Below are 20,830 nucleotides of genomic sequence, written 5' to 3'. Positions count from 1 at the left end.
GGGCTCCAAGACCAAGGGGTTACCATTGGTGGGAGGGAGCAGGTCCCACGGGGGCCGCTTCCCCGAGTGGGCAGGTCTGCACTGGCTGCCACAGGATGTGGGCAGGAGTTGCCTGAGCAAGAGAGGGGACTTTGCCAGAGGTGGCAGCCACTCTGGGTCGTCCCTCCAGTCAGAAGCTGCCCAGGGCTGGAGGGTATGGACAGGGATTGCAGAAGCCCCTCCAGAGCCCTCAGGGAAATGAGCACACAGTCCTACCCACCTCTGTGCCAGCCCAAGTTGTGGGACACTGGCCTGTCCTCCGCCCTGGGCTCCCTGGGCCTCCTGAGACTCTGCGTGGTAGCTCTGTGCCCACGCAAGAGCCATGCCTGACGCATGTGTGGGGACAGGCCCTCCTTTGCCCTCAGGCACTCCATGAACAGGCCCCCACCCTCCCTCAAATGCAGGGGCCTTGCCTGGCTTCATCCTGCCTGGGGCCAGGCCTGTCCACTCCTGAGGACACTCATCCCCGTGCCCCAAAGGGGCAGAGGCAGGTGGCCCTGGGTGCCCAGGGGAGGGACCATCCCAGATGCCACTTGGGGCTGAGTCCAGACCCACTGAAAACAAGCCTGTCCCACTGAGCAGTGCCACCTTCTCTCTCTCACACACACACACACACACACACACTCACACACATGCATGTATATGCACACACATGCGTACATATTCGTGTGCATGTGTGCACACACCCACATGTACATACACGCGTGTGTGTGCCCAAGTTACATGTATGTGCATGCACACACGTGGGTGCACACACACGTGCGCATGTACATACACATACAGGCCTTAACCAACTGAGCCACCCAGGCGCCCTCACATACAGGCCTTAAATGCTGGGCCTCACCCGGACAGCCTCCATGAGCCCAGACCAGAGCAGGTCTGGGGACCCTCACCCTGCACACCAGCCTGGTCCCCACCCCCCCAACACCCATCAGCTGCTCAGCAGCTCATCCACACACTGACCACACTAACCAGCTCTCCTCTGCCCCAGGGCACCTGCGACCCACCCCCCAATATCCACGAAACCCCCACACCCAGCTTGTCCTGACGCTCCCACACACTCATATTCTAGGACACTCCCCGACACTGACCAGCCCTTCCCTGGACTCTGCTGACCCTCCCACCCTCTGGACCTAGCCCCCAAGGGAAGAGGACATGTGGGGGTCAGGGTGCCTTACCCATGAGGGCCCCAGCACAGGGCAGAGCAGAGAAGGAGGGGGTCCCCCTGGCCAGGCCCAAGCTGGAGAGCTGGGGGTGCTGAGGCTGGCACCTGAGGTTGCAGAGGGCTGTGACTGTCTCCCAGGGAATGACCCCACCAGGCAGGCACGGCACTGATCACCCCCTTCCTGTCCAGAGCTGCTCCTGGACGAAAGCTGTGCCGAGGACCAGGATGGGGAGCTGGACGGGCTGTGGACCACCATCGCAATCTTCATCACCCTCTTCCTGCTCAGCGTGTGCTACAGCGCCACTGTGACCCTCTTCAAGGTGGGCATCCCCACACGTCCCTCACTGCGGCCTGCTTTCTCCATGGTGTCCCCACGCAGTCCCCATGCTGTCCCCACACTGTCTCATCACTGTCCCCACACTGTCCCCATGCTCCCAGCACATTGTCCACATTCTCTCCCCATATTGTCCCCATGTTGTCCCCTCGCTGTCCCCTCGCTGTCCCCACACTGTCCCATGCTGTACTCATACTCTACCCACACTATAGCCCACTGTCCCCACATTGTCCCCATGCTCTCCCCAAGCTGACCCAGAACTTTCCCCACACTGTTCCCACCCTGTTCCATGCTGTCCCCACACTGACCACACACTGTCCCCACACTATGCCCGGCTGGCCCCACACTGCCCCCCATGCTGTCCCCTCACTTTCCACATACTGTCCCCACGGTGTCCCAATGATGTCCCCATGCTGACCTCACACTGTCCCCACACTATGGCCCGCTATCCCCATGCTGTCCCCACACTGTCCACACACTGTCTCCACACTGTCCCCACACTGTCCCCAAGCTGTCCCCACAGTCTCCACACTGTCCCCATACTGTCACCTCTCTGTCCCTGAGCTGTCCCCTCCCAGTCCCCATGCTGTCCCCACAATGACCACACACTCTCCCCACACTGTCCCTGTGCTGTCCCCACACTGTCCCCATACTATTCCCACATGGGCCCCTCTGTGTCCCCACACTATCCGCTCACTGACTACTCACTACTCCCTCGCTATCTCCACTGTGTCCCCACAGTCCCCTAGCTGTCTCCAAATTGTATCCACGATGTCCCCACACTATTGTCCACTGTCCCTATGCTGTCCCCACAATGGTCCCATACTGTCCTCTCCTTGTCCCACAGCGTCCCCTCTGTGGCCCCTCACTGACTACTCACTGCCCCTTCGCTGTCCCCTTGCTGTCCGCATGTCATCCCCACCAGGACCCCCGCACACTACAGTGGTCCCGGGTGTGGGGGGCAGGCCCTGGCGGGAGGCGGTCCTTCAGACTCCAGGCCACGCTCACTCCCTTGCCCGCCTGCTGCAGGTGAAGTGGATCTTCTCCTCGGTGGTGGAGCTGAAGCGCACGATCGTGCCCGACTACAGGAACATGATCGGGCAGGGGGCCTAGGGCCCGCCCTCTTGGGCGGGTGTCCAGGACTGCCCTCGACCCCACATAGGAACCGGGTTAATCCGTTCATGCCGCTCGGCTTGCTGCCAGGCCCGCTCTCTGCCCTCCCACCTTGCCACCCTCTGACCTCACAGCCACCCTGGGCCTGCACCTCCACCCTCTGGGCTCGTGGACACCATGGGCTGCATCTTGCCCCTGAACCCCCGTTTGGAGACTCAACACGACAGCAGGCCGTGCCCCCGACCTGAGCTGACGGACACCTGCTGACCCCTCCTCAGCAGCCACCAAGATACTGCTGGGGCCGTGTGGACACTGAGGCATCAGGGCAAGATGGCCCTCACCAGGACAGCCGCGGGGTCGGAGTGCACGGTCATCCTGGAGGAGGTGGAGGGCTCATGATCCCAGTGTCTGTCTGGGCAGGGCCTGGCCTCTGTGCAAACCCCTTCCAGGCCAGGCTCCAGAAGGCAGGACATCCCCAGAGCAGGCATGTTGTCACAGATCCTGAGGAAGCCGCGGGCCTCTGTCACCCCAGAGAGAAGCTTCCAACGTGCCACGAATGGTCAGTCAGACCTTCTCCACTGGAGGAGACCATGCAGAGAAGGGCCCAGGTCTGTGGCCACTGCAGGAGCCCACCAGGGGCAGGGGGGCACCATCTGGGGAAGGATTGATGGCAGCCAGACTGGCCTCCTGCAGAGGGGCCTGGTGACCTGGTCCCAAGGTGGGTGGGATGCAGCCTCAGTGGACAAAGGTGGACGGGAGCCGAGAGGCCAAGACAGCAGGCCCAGCCTGCACCATCCCGTGCCCAGGACCCGAGTCATGCTGAGCAAGAATGCCTGCTTGCTCCTGAGAGCTGGCGGCAGAGACAAGATGACCAGAGAGAGCCCCCGGGCGTTGGGGCCTGAGACAGGTGGACCCCTAGGCCTGGTTCTCCACCAGTCTTTGAGCGAGTGCCAGGTCAAATCCCCTACATGGGAGATGGCCGGGCAGGGGAGGAGAAGCAGAGCCCCCGTGCCCCCAGGAGAGAATGCACACCCATCACTCAAGGGAAACCCACTGCTGTAGCTTGGGTAGCTTGTTTCTTGTGAAATTTCTGGAGCACAATAATGTCCTTTACTGTTTCTTCTCTTTTTCTTCGATGACAATAAACTATCCTGAAAAGTTCCATAATTCGCTGGGGAAAGTCTTCCTCTGTTGATGTGCCTGGTGAAATCCCAGCCTGGCCACGCCGTGCATTGGCTCCCTCCCGCCGTGGGGGGCCAGGACCCCACAGCCCTGGGGCTCCCAGTGGGTGAGGAAGGCAGCCAGAAACAGTGCAGGGCCAGGGGTCGCCTGGGGCTGGGTGCAGGAGAGGCTGCCAGCCCTGGCCATGGCCAGAAGCAAGAGGCATGTGTAGGGTGTGTATTAGTCAGCACGGGCAGCCAGACAAAAGGGCCACAGTCCAGGGGCTTCAACCACATGTATTTCTGCTTTCACAATTCTGGAAGCTAGCAGGGAGAGAGGCAGGCCTCGCAGGGTGGGTGTCTCCTGGGGCCTCTGCCCCTGTCCTCACATGGCCAGCCCTCTGTGTGTGCCTGAGTCCTGATTGTCTGCTCTTACAAGGAGAAGAGGCCATACTGAGGACCAGCCATACTGGATTGCATTAATGACCTCCTTTTACCTTATCACCTCGCCAAACACCCCATCTCCAAATACTGTCACATTGAGGTCCTGCAGTCAGGGATTTAAGACATGAATTTGGGGGACACAATTTAGGATGGCTGTGGGACAGAAAGCAGGCATCCAGGACAACATTCCAGCCCTCAGGGACACTAGGGGCTCCAGGCTACCATCCATGGGAATGCTAAGAGCTCCCACAACAGGGGGACCCCATGCCCTCCTTGTGGAACACCAGACACTGGCACAACTATGCCATCACCCTCCGGGCTAGAATGCCCACTCTCTGAGAACTACCTCCCACCAGGCCCTGAGGCTCCCATGTGGGACCGTCCAATACTGTCCTACCATAAGAAACCACCAGAAGATGGATGAGAGCTAAGACATAGAAACCCAGAGTAACAGAACTAGGAGGAGACAGGTGGGAGGAGAGAGATAGAGACCCAGAGTAACAAAACCAGGAGGAGACAGATGGGAGGTGAGAGATAGAGAACCAAGTAACAGAACCAGTAGGAGACAGAACACAGGTCAGAGATAGAGACCCAGAGTAACAGAACCAGGAGGAGACAGATGGGAAGTGAGAGATAGAGACCCAGAGTAACAGAACCAGGAGGAGACAGGTGGGAGGTGAGAGATAGAGACCCAGAGTAACAGAACCAGGAGGAGACAGATGGGAGGTGAGAGATAGAGACCCAGAGTAACAGAACCAGGAGGAGACAGAACACAGGTAAGTGTAAAGACCCACAGTAACTGAACCTAGAGTAGAAGTAGACAGGTAAGAGATAAAGACCCACATTAAAGAATGTAGAGGAGACAGAAGACAGGTAGGAGAAAGAGACCCACAATAACAGAATCTATAGGAGACATACAACAAGTAAGAGACACAGACCCAAGGTAACAGAACCTACAGGAGAAAGAACACATGTAAGAGGGAGACCCAAAGTAACAGATCCAGGAGGAGACATAAGACAAGTAGGAGATAAAGACCCCCAGTAACAGAACCTAGAGGACACAGAACACAGGTAAGGGATAGAGACCCACAGTAACAGAACTAAGAGGAGAGACATGTGAGGTAAGAGAGAGAGACCCACAGTAGGAGAGGGGGGCAAGATGGTGGTGGAGTAGGGGACTACATTTTAACTGGTCCCCTCAATTTAGCTGGGTATCTACCAAACCATCATGAACACCCCCAAAATCAGCCTGAGATGTAAGAATATATATCTTGATCACCACAAGCAGAAAAACACCACCTGTCCCAAGGTATGAAGGGAGGAATCGTGAATCTGTGGGCAGATATCAGAAGATAAGCAGAAGGGGGAGGGATCTGCCATAAGCTGGCCCCTGGAAAGTGATATGACACCAGAGTGCAAGAGCATACCACGAGGGGGTGGGGTGATAACTCACAGAACGGTAATGCCAGGAATGGCTTTATAACCACGTTCAAACATGATCCAGGAGCTGTGGGGGCACGCTTACGAACCCAGGACTGCCTGCAGGGCAGAGACAAGTGGGGTTTGTGGATCAACCACTGAGAAGGTCGCTGTGGACGCGCATCACTTGTGGTAGGCTTCAGTTTTCAGCGGCACTTAACAGAAACGGAGACTGTGTGTTCTGGAGGGTTCAGAACGAGCAGACTGTGATTTCTCTGCTCTAGGACAGAGGTGGTCTGGGTACAGCCATTTTTTTGTTCTGACCCTCAGAATAGGCTCAGAAAGCTGCCAGAAAACAAAAGCTCAAAAAATTAATTTCCACGGAGCCCAGCACCCTGGCAAACCTCAGAACCAAGAAAGCTTCCAGAGAGCAGCTGGGGGGGAGTGATTTCTTAGGTACAGAGGGAGGAACATCAGAATAACATCAGATCTGTCCACAGAGACCTAGCAAGCCAGAAAGGGCTGGTAAGACATATTCAGGGTACTAAATGAGAAGAACATGGAGCCAAGAATACTTTATCCAGCAAGGCTGTCATTTAGAATGTATGGAAAGATTCAGAGCTTCCAGGCCTGGCAGAAAATGAAAGAATATGTGACCACTAAGCCAGCCCTGCAAAAAATATTAAGAGGGGGTTGTGATATAGAGTGATATAGAACAGAAATTTACAGAGATAATCTATAGAAACCAGGACTTCACAGGCAACATGATGACAATAAATTCATATCTTTCAATAATCACTCTCAAAGTGAACAGCCTAAATGCTCCCATTAAATGGCACAGGGTTGCAGATTGGATACAAAGACAGGACCCATCCATATGCTGTCTACAAGACACGCATTTTGAACCTAAAGGCACCTCCAGACTGACACTAAAGGGATGGAGAATGATTTATCATGCCAACGGAGCTCAAAAGAAAGCTGGAGTAGCAATTCTTATATCAGACAAAATAGAATTTAAACCAAAGACTGTCATAAGAGATCCACGGAGACACTATATCATTCTTTTTTTTAATTTTATTTTATTACGTTATGTTAGTCACCATACATTACATCTTTAGATTTTGATGTAGTGATCATGATTCATTGTTCTCGTATAACATCCAGTGCTCTATGCAGTATGTGCCCTCCTTAATACCCATCACTGGGCTAACCCATCCCCCATACCCTTCCCCTCTAAAACCCTCAGTTTGTTTCTCAGAGTCCATAGTCTCTCATGGTTCATCTCTCCCTCCGATTCCCGCCCCCCTTCATTTTTCCCTTCCTTCTCCTAATGTCCTCCATGCTAGTCCTTATGTTCCACAAATAAGTGAAACCATATGATAATTGACTTTCTCTGCTTGACTTATTTCACTTAGCATAATCTCCTCCAGTCCCATCCATGTGGATGTAAAAGTTGGGTATTCATCCTTTCTGATGGCTGAGTAATATTCCATTGCATATATGGAACACATCTTCTTTATCCATTCATCTGTTGAAGGGCATCTCAGCTCTTTCCACAGTTTGGCTATTGCGGACATTGCTGCTATGAACATTGGGGTGCATATGGCTCTTCTTTTCACTACATCTGTTTCTTTGGGATAAATACCCAGGAGTGCAATTCCTGGGTCATAGGATAGATCTATTTTTAATTTTAAAGAATCCTAAAATTTGTATGGAATTAGAACAGACCCCAAATCACCAAGGAAATGTTGAAAAAGAAAAACAAAGCTGGGGGCATCACGTTGTCCGATTTCAAGCTATATTACAAAGCAATGATCACCAAGACAGCATGGTACTGGCACAAAAACAGACATATAGACCAATGGAACAGAATAGAGAGCCCAGATATAGACCCTCAACTCTATGGTCAAATAATCTTCGACAAAGCAGGAAAAAATATGCAATGGAAAAAAGACAGTCTCTTCAATAAATGGTGCTGGGAAAATTGGATAGCCACATGCAGAAGAATGAAACTCAACCATTCTCTAACATGATACAAAAAGATAAACTCAAAATGGATGAAAGACCTCAATGTGAGACAGGAATCCATCAAAATCCTAGAGGAGAACATAGGCAGTAACCTCTTTGACATCGGCCACAACAACTTCTTTCAAGATACATCTCCAAAGCCTAGTGAAACAAAAGCAAAAATGAACTCTTGGGACTTCATCAAGATAAAAAGCTTCTGCACAACAAAGGAAAAAGTCAACAAAACAAAGAGGCAACCCACTGAATGGGAGAAGATATTAAAAATGACACTACAGATAAAGGGCTGCTATTCAAGATCTATAAAGAATTTCTCAATCTCAACACCCAAAAAACAAATAATCAAGTCAAAAAATGGGCAGAAGACATGAACAAACACATCTCCAAAGAAGACATACAAATGGCTAACAGACGCATGAAAAAATGTTCATCATCATTAGCCATCAGGGAAATTCAAATCAAAACCACTTTGAGATACCACCTTACACCAGTTAGAATGACAAAAATTGACAGGGCAAGAAACCACAAATGTTGGAGAGGTTGTGGAGAAAGGGGAACCCTCTTACACTGTTGGTGGGAATGCACGTTGGTACGGCCGCTTTGGAAAACAGTGTGGAGGTGCCTCAAAAAATTAAAAATAGAGCTACCCTATGACACTGTATCATTCTTAAAGGGTCTATCCAACAAGATGATCTAATAATTGTAAATATTTATGCCCCCAGCATAGGAGCAGCCAACTACATAGGCCAGCTGTTAACCAAAATGAAGAATCATATCAACAATAATACATAAATAGTAGGAGATTTTAACACTCCACTCTCAGAATTGGACAGATCATCTAAACAGAAGATCAACAAAGAAACAAGAGCTTTGAATGACACACTGGACTGGATGGACTTCATAGATATATACAGAACATTCCACCCTAACACAACAGAATACTCATTCTTCTCAAACACACACGGAACTTTCTCCAAACTAGACCACATACTGGGTCACAAATCAGGTCTCAGCCAATATAATAAAGATTGAGATTATTCCCTGCATATTCTCAGACCACAATTCTGTGAAACTGGAACTCATCCACAAGAAAAAAAAGTGGAAGGAGTGTTCAGGAAAAGATGATGGAAGAGTAGGGGATCCTTTTCCAACTGATTCCCGGAATTGAGCTGGATATCTACCAGACTACTCTGAACACCCACGAAATCAGCCTGAGATCTAAGAAGATATACCTCAATCTCTACAAACAGAATATCATGGGCAGTTGGTTTCAAGATATGGATCAGGGAGCCATGATTCTGGGAACAGATATTGGAAGATAAATGGAAATAGGAGGGAGCTGCCATAAGAGCTGGTGCCGGGAAGGGGAAATAACACAGGAGCGCAAAACCTCCTGTGCTGGGGACCAGGCACACACTCCCAGACTGGTAGCAACAGGGAAAGGACTATAGGGCAGCCCTCCAGGCTGAAACATGGAGATGCGAAGTGGTGCATGTGAACTGGGAACGACTGGTGGTTTTAGAAGCACACATGCCAAACACATGCCCTGACCTGGGGGCGAGGACTGGGAGCCCTGCTGAGGGGCGCACAACCCAGGACACTGCAGTTCATAGCAGCACAGACAGAAGCAGAGACAGTGTGGCCTGGAGAGCTCACTGAAGAACAGACTACGATCTCTTTGCTCTGAGGCAGAGGGTTGGAAACGGTCTCTTCTGCTCTGACTCTCAGGAAAGAGATGCATAAAGCTGCCATGGAAAGCTGCCAGAGAACAAAAGCCCCAAAACACCGGTTTTCACTGAGTCCATCCCACAACACAGGGGGCAAGGCAACTCTGCTCAAACAGGGTTGCCTGAGTAACAGTGTAGCAGGCCCCTCTCGCAGAAGACAGTCTGGGAGAACAAGAGATCATCAACCCTAAGGTCCCTAGAAAACAGGTGCATCTTGCTTGGGTTGTGGTCAATAATTTGGACTCTATACATTCCGTCAACCACACTTCAACAGAATGACTAGGAGGAGGAACCCCCAAAATAGGAAAGAATCAGAGACTATGCTTATGCCACAAATTTACAAATGGATACTGATATAACTAAGATATCGGAGACGGAATTCAGGCTAGCAATTGTGAAGACAATAGCTAGATTGGAGAAATTAATTAAAGGCAGCATAAAGTCTCTAAGAGCAGAAATGAAAGCTGAACTGGCAGAACGTAAAAAAGCTATCAATGAGATCCAATCTAATCTAGATAATCTAACTGCTAGGGTAAGCGAGGCAGAAGAATAGATTAGTGATCTAGAAGACCAATTGATAGAAAAGAAGGAAAAAGAGGAGGCCAGGGGAAAAAACTCAGAATCCATGAAAGTAGAATCAGAGAAATAAGTGACACCATGAAACGTTCCAATGTCAGAATTATTGGGATCCCGGAGGGGATGGAAAGAGAGAGAGGAGTAGAACATATATTTGAGCAAATCATAGCTAAGAACTTCCCTAATCTGGGGAATGAAACAAACATTTGTGTCCTAGAGGCAGAGAGGACCCCTCCAAAGATCAAGGAAAACAGGCCAACAGACTGGCATGTAACAGTAAAACTTGCAAATCTTAGAACCAAGGAAACCATCTCAAGGGCAATTAGGGGAAAGAGATTCCTTACGTACAGAGGGAGGAACATCAGAATAACGTCAGACCTATCCACAGAGACCTGGCAGGCCAGAAAGGCCTAGCAAGACATATTCAGGGTACCAAATGAGAAGAACATGCAGCCAAGAATACTTTATCTGGCAAGGCTGTCATTTAGAATGGATGGAGAGATCCAGAACTTCCAAGAGCAGTAAAAACTGAAAGAATATGTGAATACTAAGTGCACCCTGGAAGAAATATTAAGGAGGATTCTATAAAAGGAGAAAGACCCCAAGAGTGATATACAACAGAAATTTACAGGGACAATCTATAAAAACAACATCTTCACAGGCAACATGATGACAATTAATTCATATCTTTCAATAATCACTCTCAATGTAAATGGCCTAAAAGCTCCCATAAAATGGCACAGGGTTGCAGATTGGATACAAAGACAGGACCCATCCATATGCTGTCTACAAGAGACTCATTTTGAACCTAAAGATACATCCAGACTGAAAGTGAAGGGATGGAGATCCATCTTCCATGCCAGCGGACCTCAAAAGAAAGCTGGGGTAGCAATTCTTATATCAGACAAATTAGATTTTAAACTAAAAACTGTAGTTAGAGACACAGAAGGACACTAAATCATTCTTTTTTTTTTTTTTTTTTAGGTTATGGATATATTTTTTTTAACTTTATTATGTTGTTAGTCACCATACAATACATCATTGGTTTTTGATGTGGTGATCTATGATCCATTGTTTTCATATAATACCCAGTGCTCCATGTAGTACATGCCCTCCTTAATACCCATCACCGGGCTAACCAATCCCCTCCCCCTTCCCCTCTAAAACCCTGTTTGTTTCTCAGAGTCCATAGTCTCTCATGGTTCATCTCTCCCTCCAATTCCCCCCCCCCATTTTGACACTAAATCATTCTTAAAGGGTCGATCCAACAAGAAGATCTAACAATTGTGAATATCTATGCCCCCAACATGGGAGCAGCCATCTACATAAGCCAACTGTCAACCAAAATAAAGAGTCATATTGATAACAATACGTTAATTGTAAGAGACCTCAATACTCCACTCTCAGCAATGGACAGATCATCTAAGCAGAATATCAACAAGGAAACAAGAACTTTGAATGACACACTGGACCAGATGGACCTCATAGATATTTACAGAACATTCCATCCTAAAACAACAGAATACTCATTCTTCTCGAGCACACATGGAACTTTCTCCAGAATAGACCACATACTGCGTCACAAATCAGGTCTCAACTGATACCAAAAGATTGAGATTATTTCCTGCATATTCTCAGACTACAATGCTTTAAAACTGGAACTCAATCACAAGAAAAAATTTGGCAGAAATTCAAACACTTGGAAGCTAAAGACCATTCTGCTAAAAAATGTTTGGGTCAACCAGGAAATCAAAGAAGAACTTAAACAATTCATGGAAATCAATGAGAACGAAAACACATCAATCCAAAACCTATGGGAAACTGCAAAGGTGGTCCTAAGGGGGAAATAAATAGCCATCCAAGCCTCACTCAAAAAAATAGAAAAATCCCGAATTCACCAACTAACTCTACACCTTAAAGAACTAGAGAAAAAGCAACAAACGATGCCTAAGCCACACATTAGAAGATAAATAATTAAAATTAGAGCAGAGATCAATGAATTAGAAACCAGAAACACAGTAGATCAGATCAACGAAACTAGACGTTCGTTCTTTGAAAGAATTAATAAGATTGATAAACCACTGGCCACACTTCTCCAAAAGAAAAGAGAAAGGACCCATATTAATAAAATTAATGAATGAAAGGGGAGAGATCATGACTAACACCAAGGAAATAGAAACAATTATTAGCAATTATTATCAACAACTATATGCCAATAAACTGAGCAATCTGGATGAAATGGAGGCCTTCCTGGAAACCTATAAGCTGCCAAGACTGAAACAGGAAGAAATTGACAACCTGAGTAGGCCAATAACCAGTCACGAGATTGAAGTAGTGATCAAAAACCTCCCAAAAAACAAGAGTCCAGGGCCTAATGGATTCCCTGGAGAATTCTACCAAACATTCAAAGAAGAACTAATACCTATTCTACTGAAGCTGTTTCAAAAAATAGAAACAGAAGGAAAACTTCCAAACTCATTCTATGAGGTGAGGATTACCTTAACCCCCAAACGAGTCAAAGACCCCATCAAAAAGGAGAATTTCAGACTGATATCCCTGATGAATATGGATCCCAAAATCCTCAACAGAATCCTAGCTAATAGGATCCAACAATACATTAAAAGGATCATCCACCACGACCAAGTGGGATTTATCCCTGGGATGCAAAGGTGGTTCAACATTCACAAATCAATCAATGTGATAGAACATATTAATAAGAGGAGGGAGAAGAACCATACGGTCCTCTCAATTGATACAGAAAAAGCATTTGACAAAATACAAGATCCTTTCCTGATTAAAACTCTTCAGAGTATAGGGATAGAGAGAACATTCCTCAAGTTCATAAAATCCATATATGAAAAACCCACAGCGAATATCATCCTCAATGGGGAAAGGCTGAAAGCCTTTCCCTTAAGATCAGGAACACATCAAGTATGCCCACTCTCACCACTATTGTTCAACATAGTACTAGAAGTCCTAGCAACAGCAACCAGACAACAAAAAGAAATAAAAGGTATTCAAATTGGCAAAGAAGAAGTCAAACTCTGTCTTTTCACAGACGACATGATACTTTATGTGGAAAACCCAAAAGACTCCAACCCCAAATTACTAGAACTCATCCAGCAATTCAGTAATGTGGCAGAACATAAAATCAATGCACAGAAATCAATTGCTTCCTTATACACTAACAACACAACTGTAGAAAGAGAAATTAGAGAAACGACTCCATTTATAATAGCACCAAAAACCATAAGATACTTCAGAATAAACCTAACCAAAGAGGTAAAGGATCTATACTCTAGGAACTACAGAACACTCATGAAAGAAATTGAAGAAGACAAAAAAGATGGAAAAACATTCCATGCTCATGGATTGGAAGAATAAACATTGCTAAAATATCTATGCTACCCAGAGCAATCTATACCTTCAATGCCATCCCGATCAAAATTCCAATGACATTTTTCAAAGTGCTGGAACAAACAATCCTAAAATTTGTATGGAATCAGAAAAGACCCTGAATCCCCAAGGAAATGTTGAAAAAGAAAAACATTTTCTTTTTCAACATCACGTTGCCCGATTTCAAGCTATACTACAAAGCTGTGATCACCAAGACAGCATAGTACTGGCACAAAAACAGACATATAGACCAATGGAACAGAAGAGAGGGCCCACATATGGACCCTCAACACTATGGTCAAATAATCTTTGACAAAGCAGGAAAAAACATGCAATGGAAAAAAGACAGTCTCTTCAATAAATGGTGCTGGGAAAATTGGATAGCCACATGCAGAAGAATGAAACTCAACTGTTCTCTAACACCATACACAAAGATAAACTCAAAATGGATGAAAGACCTCAATGTGAGACAGGAATCCATCAAAATCCTAGAGGAGAACATAGGCAGTAACCTCTTTGACATCGCCCTCAGCAACTTCTTTCAAGATACATCTCCAAAAGCTAGTGAAACAAAAGCAAAAATGAACTACTGGGACTTCATCAAGATACAAAGCTTCTGCACAGCAAAGGAAACAGTCAACAAAACAAAGAGACAACCCACAGAATGGGAGAAGATATTTGCAAATGACACTACAGATAAAAGGCTGGTATCCAAGATCTATAAAGAACTTCTCAAACTCAACACCCAAAAAACAAATAATCAAGTCAAAAAATGGGCAGAGGATATGAAAAGACACTTCTCTGAAGAAGACATACAAATGGCTAACAGACACATGAAAAAATGTTCATGATCATTAGCCATCAGGGAAATTCAAATCAAGACCACATTAAGATACCACCTTACACCGGTTAGAATGGCAAAAATGGACAGGGAAAGAAACAACAACTGTTGGAGAGGTTGTGGAGAAAGGGGAACCCTCTTACACTGTTGGTGGGAATGCAAGTTGGTACAGCCACTTGGGAAAACAGTGTGGATGTTCCTCAAAAAATAAAAATAGAGCTACCCTATGACCCAGCAATTGCACCCCGGGGTATTTACCCCAAAGACACAGATTTAGTGAAAAGAAGGGCCATATGCACCCCAATGTTCATAGCAGCAATGTCCGCAATAGCCAAACTGTGGAAAGAGCCGAGATGCCCTTCAACAGATGAATGGATAAAGAAGATGTGGTCCATATATACAATGGAATATTACTCAGCCATCAGAAAGGATGAATACCCAACTTTTATATCCACGTGGATGGGACTGGAGGAGATTATGCTAAGTGAAATAACACAAGCAGAGAAAGTCAATTATCATATGGTTTCCTTATTTGTGGAACATAAGGACTAGAATGGAGGACATTAGGAGAAGGAAGGGAAAAAATGAAGGGAGGGAAATTGGAGGGAGAGATGAACCATGAGAGACTATGGACTCTGAGAAACAAACAGGGTTTTAGAGGGGAGGGGTGTGGGGTGATGGGTTAGCCCAGTGATGGGTATTAAGGAGGGCACGTATTGCATGGAGCTCTGGATATTATACGAAAACAATAGATCGTGGACCATTAAATCAAAAACTAATGATGTATTGTATGGTGACTAACATAACATAATAAAATTTAAAAAAGAAGAAGAAATAATATCTATACTACTGAAGATGTTTCAAAAATTAGAAAAAACTTGCATTCCCACCACAGTGTAAAAGGGTTCGCCTTTCTCCACAACCTCTCCAACACTTGTTGTTTCTTGCCCTGTCAGTTGGTATAGCCACTCTGGAAAACAGTGTGGAGGTTCCTCAAAAAAAAAAAAATAGAGCTACCTTATGACCCAGCAATTGCACCCTGGGGTATTTACCCCAAAGAAACAGATGTAGTGAAAAGAAGGGCCATATGCACCCCAATGTTCATAGCAGCAATATCCGCAATAGTCAAACTGTGGAAAGAGCCGAGATGCCCTTCAACAGATGAATGGATAAAGAAGATGTGGTCCATATATGCAATGGAATATTACTCAGCCATCAGAAAGGATGAATACCCAACTTTTATATCCACATGGATGGGACTGGAGGAGATTATGCTAAGTGAAATAAGTCAAGCAGAGAAAGTCAATGATCATATGGTTTCACTTATTTGTGGAACATAAGGACTAGCATGGAGGACATTAGGAGAAGGAAGGGAAAAATGAAGGGGGGGAAATCGGAGGGGGAGATGAACCATGAGAGACTATGGACTCTGAGAAACAAACTGAGGGTTCTAGAGGGGAGGGGTGTGGGGGGATGGGTTAGCCTGGTGATGGGTATTAAGGAGGGCACTTACTGCATGGAGCACTGGGTTTTTTATGAAAACAATGAAGTGTGGATCACCACATCAAAAACTAATGATGTATTTTATAGTGACTAACATAACATAATAAAATTAAATTCAAAAAATAAAATACGTCAAGCCACACAGGCTCCCAGGGCAGGGCAGTCGGGGGCAAGGACAGACCCTCCCACGGGCCGCCCAGCTCTGCTTCGGGAGTCACGGCGAGACCCACTGAGGTTGCTGACATGGTTTCCGCTGGGTGTGGGGACTCGGGACATGGCGCCCTTCAGATACACCGCCCTCCAAACATGCAATTAGACGTCAGATTATTTAGAGCCGAGGCATGGATGGCCAAAGGAGGACACGATTCTACTGGGAGGCCATCCTGCTGTGTGGACAGGGCAAGCCCAGGGCTGGTCCGCAGGCTACGGGTGGGACAGTCTGCACCCACGCTGCAAGCTCGCCAGGGCACAAGGAGGAGCCCACCAGGGCTGGGGGCACCGCAGGGCTCAGCTGAGAGCAGCTTAGACTGCTCTGCCGGGGAGCAGGCAGCAAGCATATCCCTGCAGGAGGCAGAGAGCTAAGAGCATCCTGTGGAGGGGGGTTCCTGTGCTCTCCCTTGGGCCCCCGGGCACCCACCACACCCCACCCCCGCAGACTCCCGTGGGGCACCCTTGGCTGTGTCCGGAATCACCCCAGGCCCTCTGAGACAAAACCACCCAGAAGAAAAGGGAACTTCAGGAAGCAAGCCAAGCCTCTTGGTTTCAATCCTGTTCTAGTCTTCCCAGGGCTGCCTGGAGGCTAGGAAGCAGGGCTGTGGGCACAGAGCTCAGCCACAAGGAGCCACGTGTGCCTGGGGCCACAGCAGGGAGGAGGTGGGGTGCAGGGGCGAGCATGGCTGCAGGGGAGCGGCTCCCACAGCCCCAACCATGCTGAGTGCGATCTGCATGGAGCAAAGGAGGGACTGAGGTGGGGATAGCAGAACCAGCTACAGGAGCTGAGGAACACCAGGCCCTCAGGACCCCATGGAGGGACTGGAGCAGGTGAGCCCGCACAGGGGAAGGCAGGCTGCCCAAAGTCCATGGCACCACCAGGGCAGAGACGAGAGAGGCATGGGAGGGGCTCACCCACACCAACACTGCTGGATGCACCAGACGCTGACAGAGGGGGGCCAGGACCGGGACCTTCAAGGACCATGATGGGCATGGTGGGCAGAAGCTTGAGGGTTGCCCTTCACCACCTGTGCTGGGAGCTGGGGGCTGGACCAGCTTGAGCCACTGCAGGACCAATGCCAACGTGAACAGATGGGTCTGAGGTGAGCACATAGAAAGGGGCTGGCTCAGCACAGGGGAGGAGGAGGACACCAGGTGGACTGAGGGTCCTGTCCAGGCCAAGGGAGCTGGCTCAAGCCCCAGGGAAGGGTCAGAGGTGTTGGCCATGAGGCCCTGGGCTGCACCAGATGAGCAGCAGATGAGCGGAGCAGACCAGGCGGGGCTGGTACGGCTCCCATGTGCTCAGAACCCAGACAGCAGACAGAGGCTGATCAGGGAGCTCAACATGCCTCAGGAGTCCGGGGGCTGAGGGTCAGAGGCCAAACCTGGGCTAAAGGGTCTGGGATGGGCAGCAGAGGCGGGGCAGCCTTGGGACACACAGAAGTCTGGGGCTGAACTCAGGGACCTGTGGGAAAAGGATCACAGGGCAAGAGCGGCAGGGGGTTGCTGTGATCCATGAGCTCCAAGGACCTGGGCTGAGTGGCTGTGAGTGAGCAGGGCCCGGAGGGCTACACAAGCAGGGGGCTGCCCCAGGGCAACAGGGGAGCAGGCAGAGCTTGTGCAGGTGAGCAGTGGCAGGAGGGAGGGCAGGGGGGAAGGGGGCTGCCCCAGGTGCTCAGGGGATCAGGCAGAGCTTGTGCAGGTGAGCAGGGGCAGGTGGGAGAGCAGGAGGGGATGGGGGCTGCCCCAGGGATTCGGGGGAGCAGGCAGAGCTTCTGCGGGTGAGCTGGGGCCTGGGACACAGTAGGGGCAGGGGCAGCCCCAGGAGCTCCGGGGATGAAGGGCAGGACTGAGCTCGCAGGAGCTCGGGACTAGGTGGGAGCTGAGCAGGTGCAGCCTATAGATACAGCTGAGGGCTCGGGTCCAGGTGAGCGACCCTGCACATGGGGGACAGGGTGAGGGGCTGGCCCGGGGGGACAACTTAGGGTGGAGACTAGAACCTCGGTGGGAAGGTCTCTGGGGTGGAAGGGTCAGTGGTAGCCACCTTTGAGGGGCTGAGCGGGGGCCTAGGTCTTTGGTCCAGGGGCGCAAGCCATGTTCTGGAGGCTCATGGGGATGAGGAACAGAAGAGGTGGACATGCCTCAGCCAGGCGGGGAGGCACGGGGCAGTGGACCCAGTGGAGGAGAGAGCAAGGGGCCCCATCAGAGCTTGAGGCAGAGCTGCCAGCCTGGGGTGTGGGTGGGAGGGGACACCAGCAGGGTCCTCAGCCTTAGCAGAGGGACCAGGGTCGGAGGGGATAGGCGTGTCTGGGTTTGGGGGGCTGAGATGCCCTGAGGTGCTGGCACCATGCAGGGAGGACAGCCAGGGCAGGGCAAGTCTCCCCCACACACACCATGCTAAGGGGCAGACAGGCTCAGGAAAGATGTGGGCTGAAGGAGGACTCTGGGGAGAGCAAGGAGCTGGACAAGCCCCAGAGCAGGGGTGGCCAAGGCCAGGGGCACTGGCTGGGAGGGGCCCTGAGTGAGCTCAGGAAGCCATGCCAGGAAGGCCTGAGGAGGGTCCAGTGTGTTTGGGGCAGGGACGGGGACCGGGGCTGCTTGGCTGCAGAGCTGACCCAGAAGACAAGAGACCTGGAGGGCAGTTGGCAGGCCTTGTTGAGGGCTCTGGGCTGAGGGGCATGGGCAGTGGGTAGACGTTTCTGCTGGTCCAAGGCACAATCAAGCTGGGACACCATGGCAGTGGACTCAGAGGACTAGCAGGAGCCGGCTGGGAGCAGGGGCCACAGGTCTGGGCTCAGACAGAGGGCTCAGTCAGGCTGGACACCCAGAGAAAGCCTGAGTGGGGACCCAAGACCTGAGTCCCAGGGGACTCTGACCCATGTGGTCACCCAGCACAGACCACGCTCATGATCCAGGCCCTGTGGCCACAGAGAGCGAGGCCAGGCAGCTGGTCGCACATGTCCAGGAAGCACATGGGCACTGGGCCCAAGGGCACCCCAGCCTGGGCACCTGCTGTCCTGCCCCAGCCCTGAAGGGGTGAGAGCCTGGTGGTCACACAGCCTCCTCTCTTGCAGCCTCCACCACGGCCCCATCGGTTTTCCCACTGGCCCCCAGCTGCGGGACCACACCCAGCTCCACAGTGGCCCTGGCCTGCCTGGTGTCCGGCTACTTCCCCGAGCCTGTGACTGTGTCCTGGAACTCCGGCTCCTTGACCAGTGGTGTGCACACCTTCCCGTCCGTCCTGCAGTCCTCAGGGCTCTACTCTCTCAGCAGCATGGTGACAGTGCCCTCCAGCAGGTGGCCCAGTGACACCTTCACCTGCACTGTGGCCCACCCGGCTAGTAGCACCAACATTGTCAAGAAAGGTGAGAGAACGGGCTTCAGGGAGGGTGTCCACTGGGAGACAGGCCAGGTCAGCTGGCTGGTCACTGCTGTCTCCTCCACCTGAAGGCCTCCCATTTCGGGAAGGAGGTCCTCTGGGTGTTGCCACCTGGTCCACTGTGAGCACAGGCGGCTTACCCTGACTCCAGTCCCTGGTCCAGGAAGTCCCCATGACCTGACCCTCACCTACACCCACCCGAACCTATGCCCACTCCAGACACCCAGTAACACCCACTCTGCTCTCTCTGCAGTGCCCAAAGAATGTGTCTGTAGTAAAGTTCCCAAATGTCCAGGTGAGTCAGCAGGACCTTGCCCTCCACCCCAAGCAGATGGCCAGCATCCAGCCACAGCCTGGTGGGGGGAATGGATGTTCAAGAGGAAGCCCACCCACGTGCCAACCCCTGTACTCTGTCTCCATTACTAGGCTGTTGTTTGCTGGGAGGACCTTCGGTCTTCATCTTCCCCCCAAAACCCAAGGACACCCTCTCCATTACCCGAACCCCCGAGGTCACATGCGTGGTGGTGGACCTGGAAGAACCTGAGGTCCAGATCAGCTGGTTCGTGGATGGCCAGGAGGTGCGCACAGCCAAGACGAAGGTGCCTGAGGAGCAGTTCAACAGCACCTACCGTGTGGTCAGTGTCCTCCCCATCCTGCACCAGGACTGGCTCAAGGGGAAGGAGTTCAAGTGCAAGGTCAACAGCAAAGCCCTCCCATCCCCCATCCAGCGGACCATCTCCAAGGCCAGAGGTGTGCAGCAGGGTGGGGGGTACAGGGGTTAGGGGTGCAGGGAGGGTCGAGCAGGGTCTTGCAAACCTGGTCTGGCCCTACACCCTGGGAGTGACCATCTGTACTGACTCTGATCCCACAGGGCAGGCCCATCAGCCCAATGTGTACGTCCTGCCCCCATCCCGGGACGAGATGAACAAGAACACAGTCAGCGTGACCTGCCTGGTCAAAGACTTCTACCCATCTGAGGTTGATGTCGAGTGGCAGAGCAATGGCCAGCAGATGCCAGAAAGCAGTATCCGAACAACCCCACCCCAACTGGACGCAGATGGGACCTACTTCCTCTACAGCAAGCTCTCAGTGGACAAGAACCGATGGCAGCGGGGAGAGGTCTTCACGTGTGCAGTCATGCATGAAGCTCTACACAACCACCACACACAGAAATCCATCTCCCAAACTCCGGGTAATTGAGCAACATGCCCGGGATCCCAGAAAGCCCCTGACCATGGGCTCTCAGGGTCCCACAAGGACGCCAGAGCCCCCACCCCTGTGTACACACCTCCCGGGCAGGCACCCCTGCATGAAATAAAGCACCCAGCACTGCCCTGAGACCTTGTGATGCTGTCATAGTTCTTTCTGAGGCAGAGCTCAGGACACCTGGACCTCTGCGCAGCACAGACAGGTCGGGCTCCGAAGCCAAAGGGTCACCATTGGTGGGAGAGATCAGGTCCCACGGGGGCCACATCCCCTAGCGGGCAGGTCTGCACTGG

The 20,830-nt window shown here is 50.5% G+C and overlaps 1 gene segment (V, D, J or C); it reads left to right on the top strand.

Moving 5' to 3' along the window:
• Positions 1–2,981: 2,981 nt before the first annotated feature.
• Positions 2,982–20,546, top strand: LOC118523439 (Ig gamma chain C region-like). The segment is given in 6 exon segments: positions 2,982–3,035; positions 16,723–16,783; positions 19,027–19,317; positions 19,585–19,626; positions 19,758–20,081; positions 20,203–20,546. Coding segments are annotated over 6 exon segments (1,101 nt in total).
• Positions 20,547–20,830: the final 284 nt, after the last annotated feature.

Source organism: Halichoerus grypus, chromosome 8, assembly GCF_964656455.1.
Source record: "Halichoerus grypus chromosome 8, mHalGry1.hap1.1, whole genome shotgun sequence".
NCBI lineage: Eukaryota > Metazoa > Chordata > Mammalia > Carnivora > Phocidae > Halichoerus > Halichoerus grypus.
Note: the sequence above shows the minus strand (reverse complement) of the source record. Positions and strands in the feature narration are given on the sequence as shown.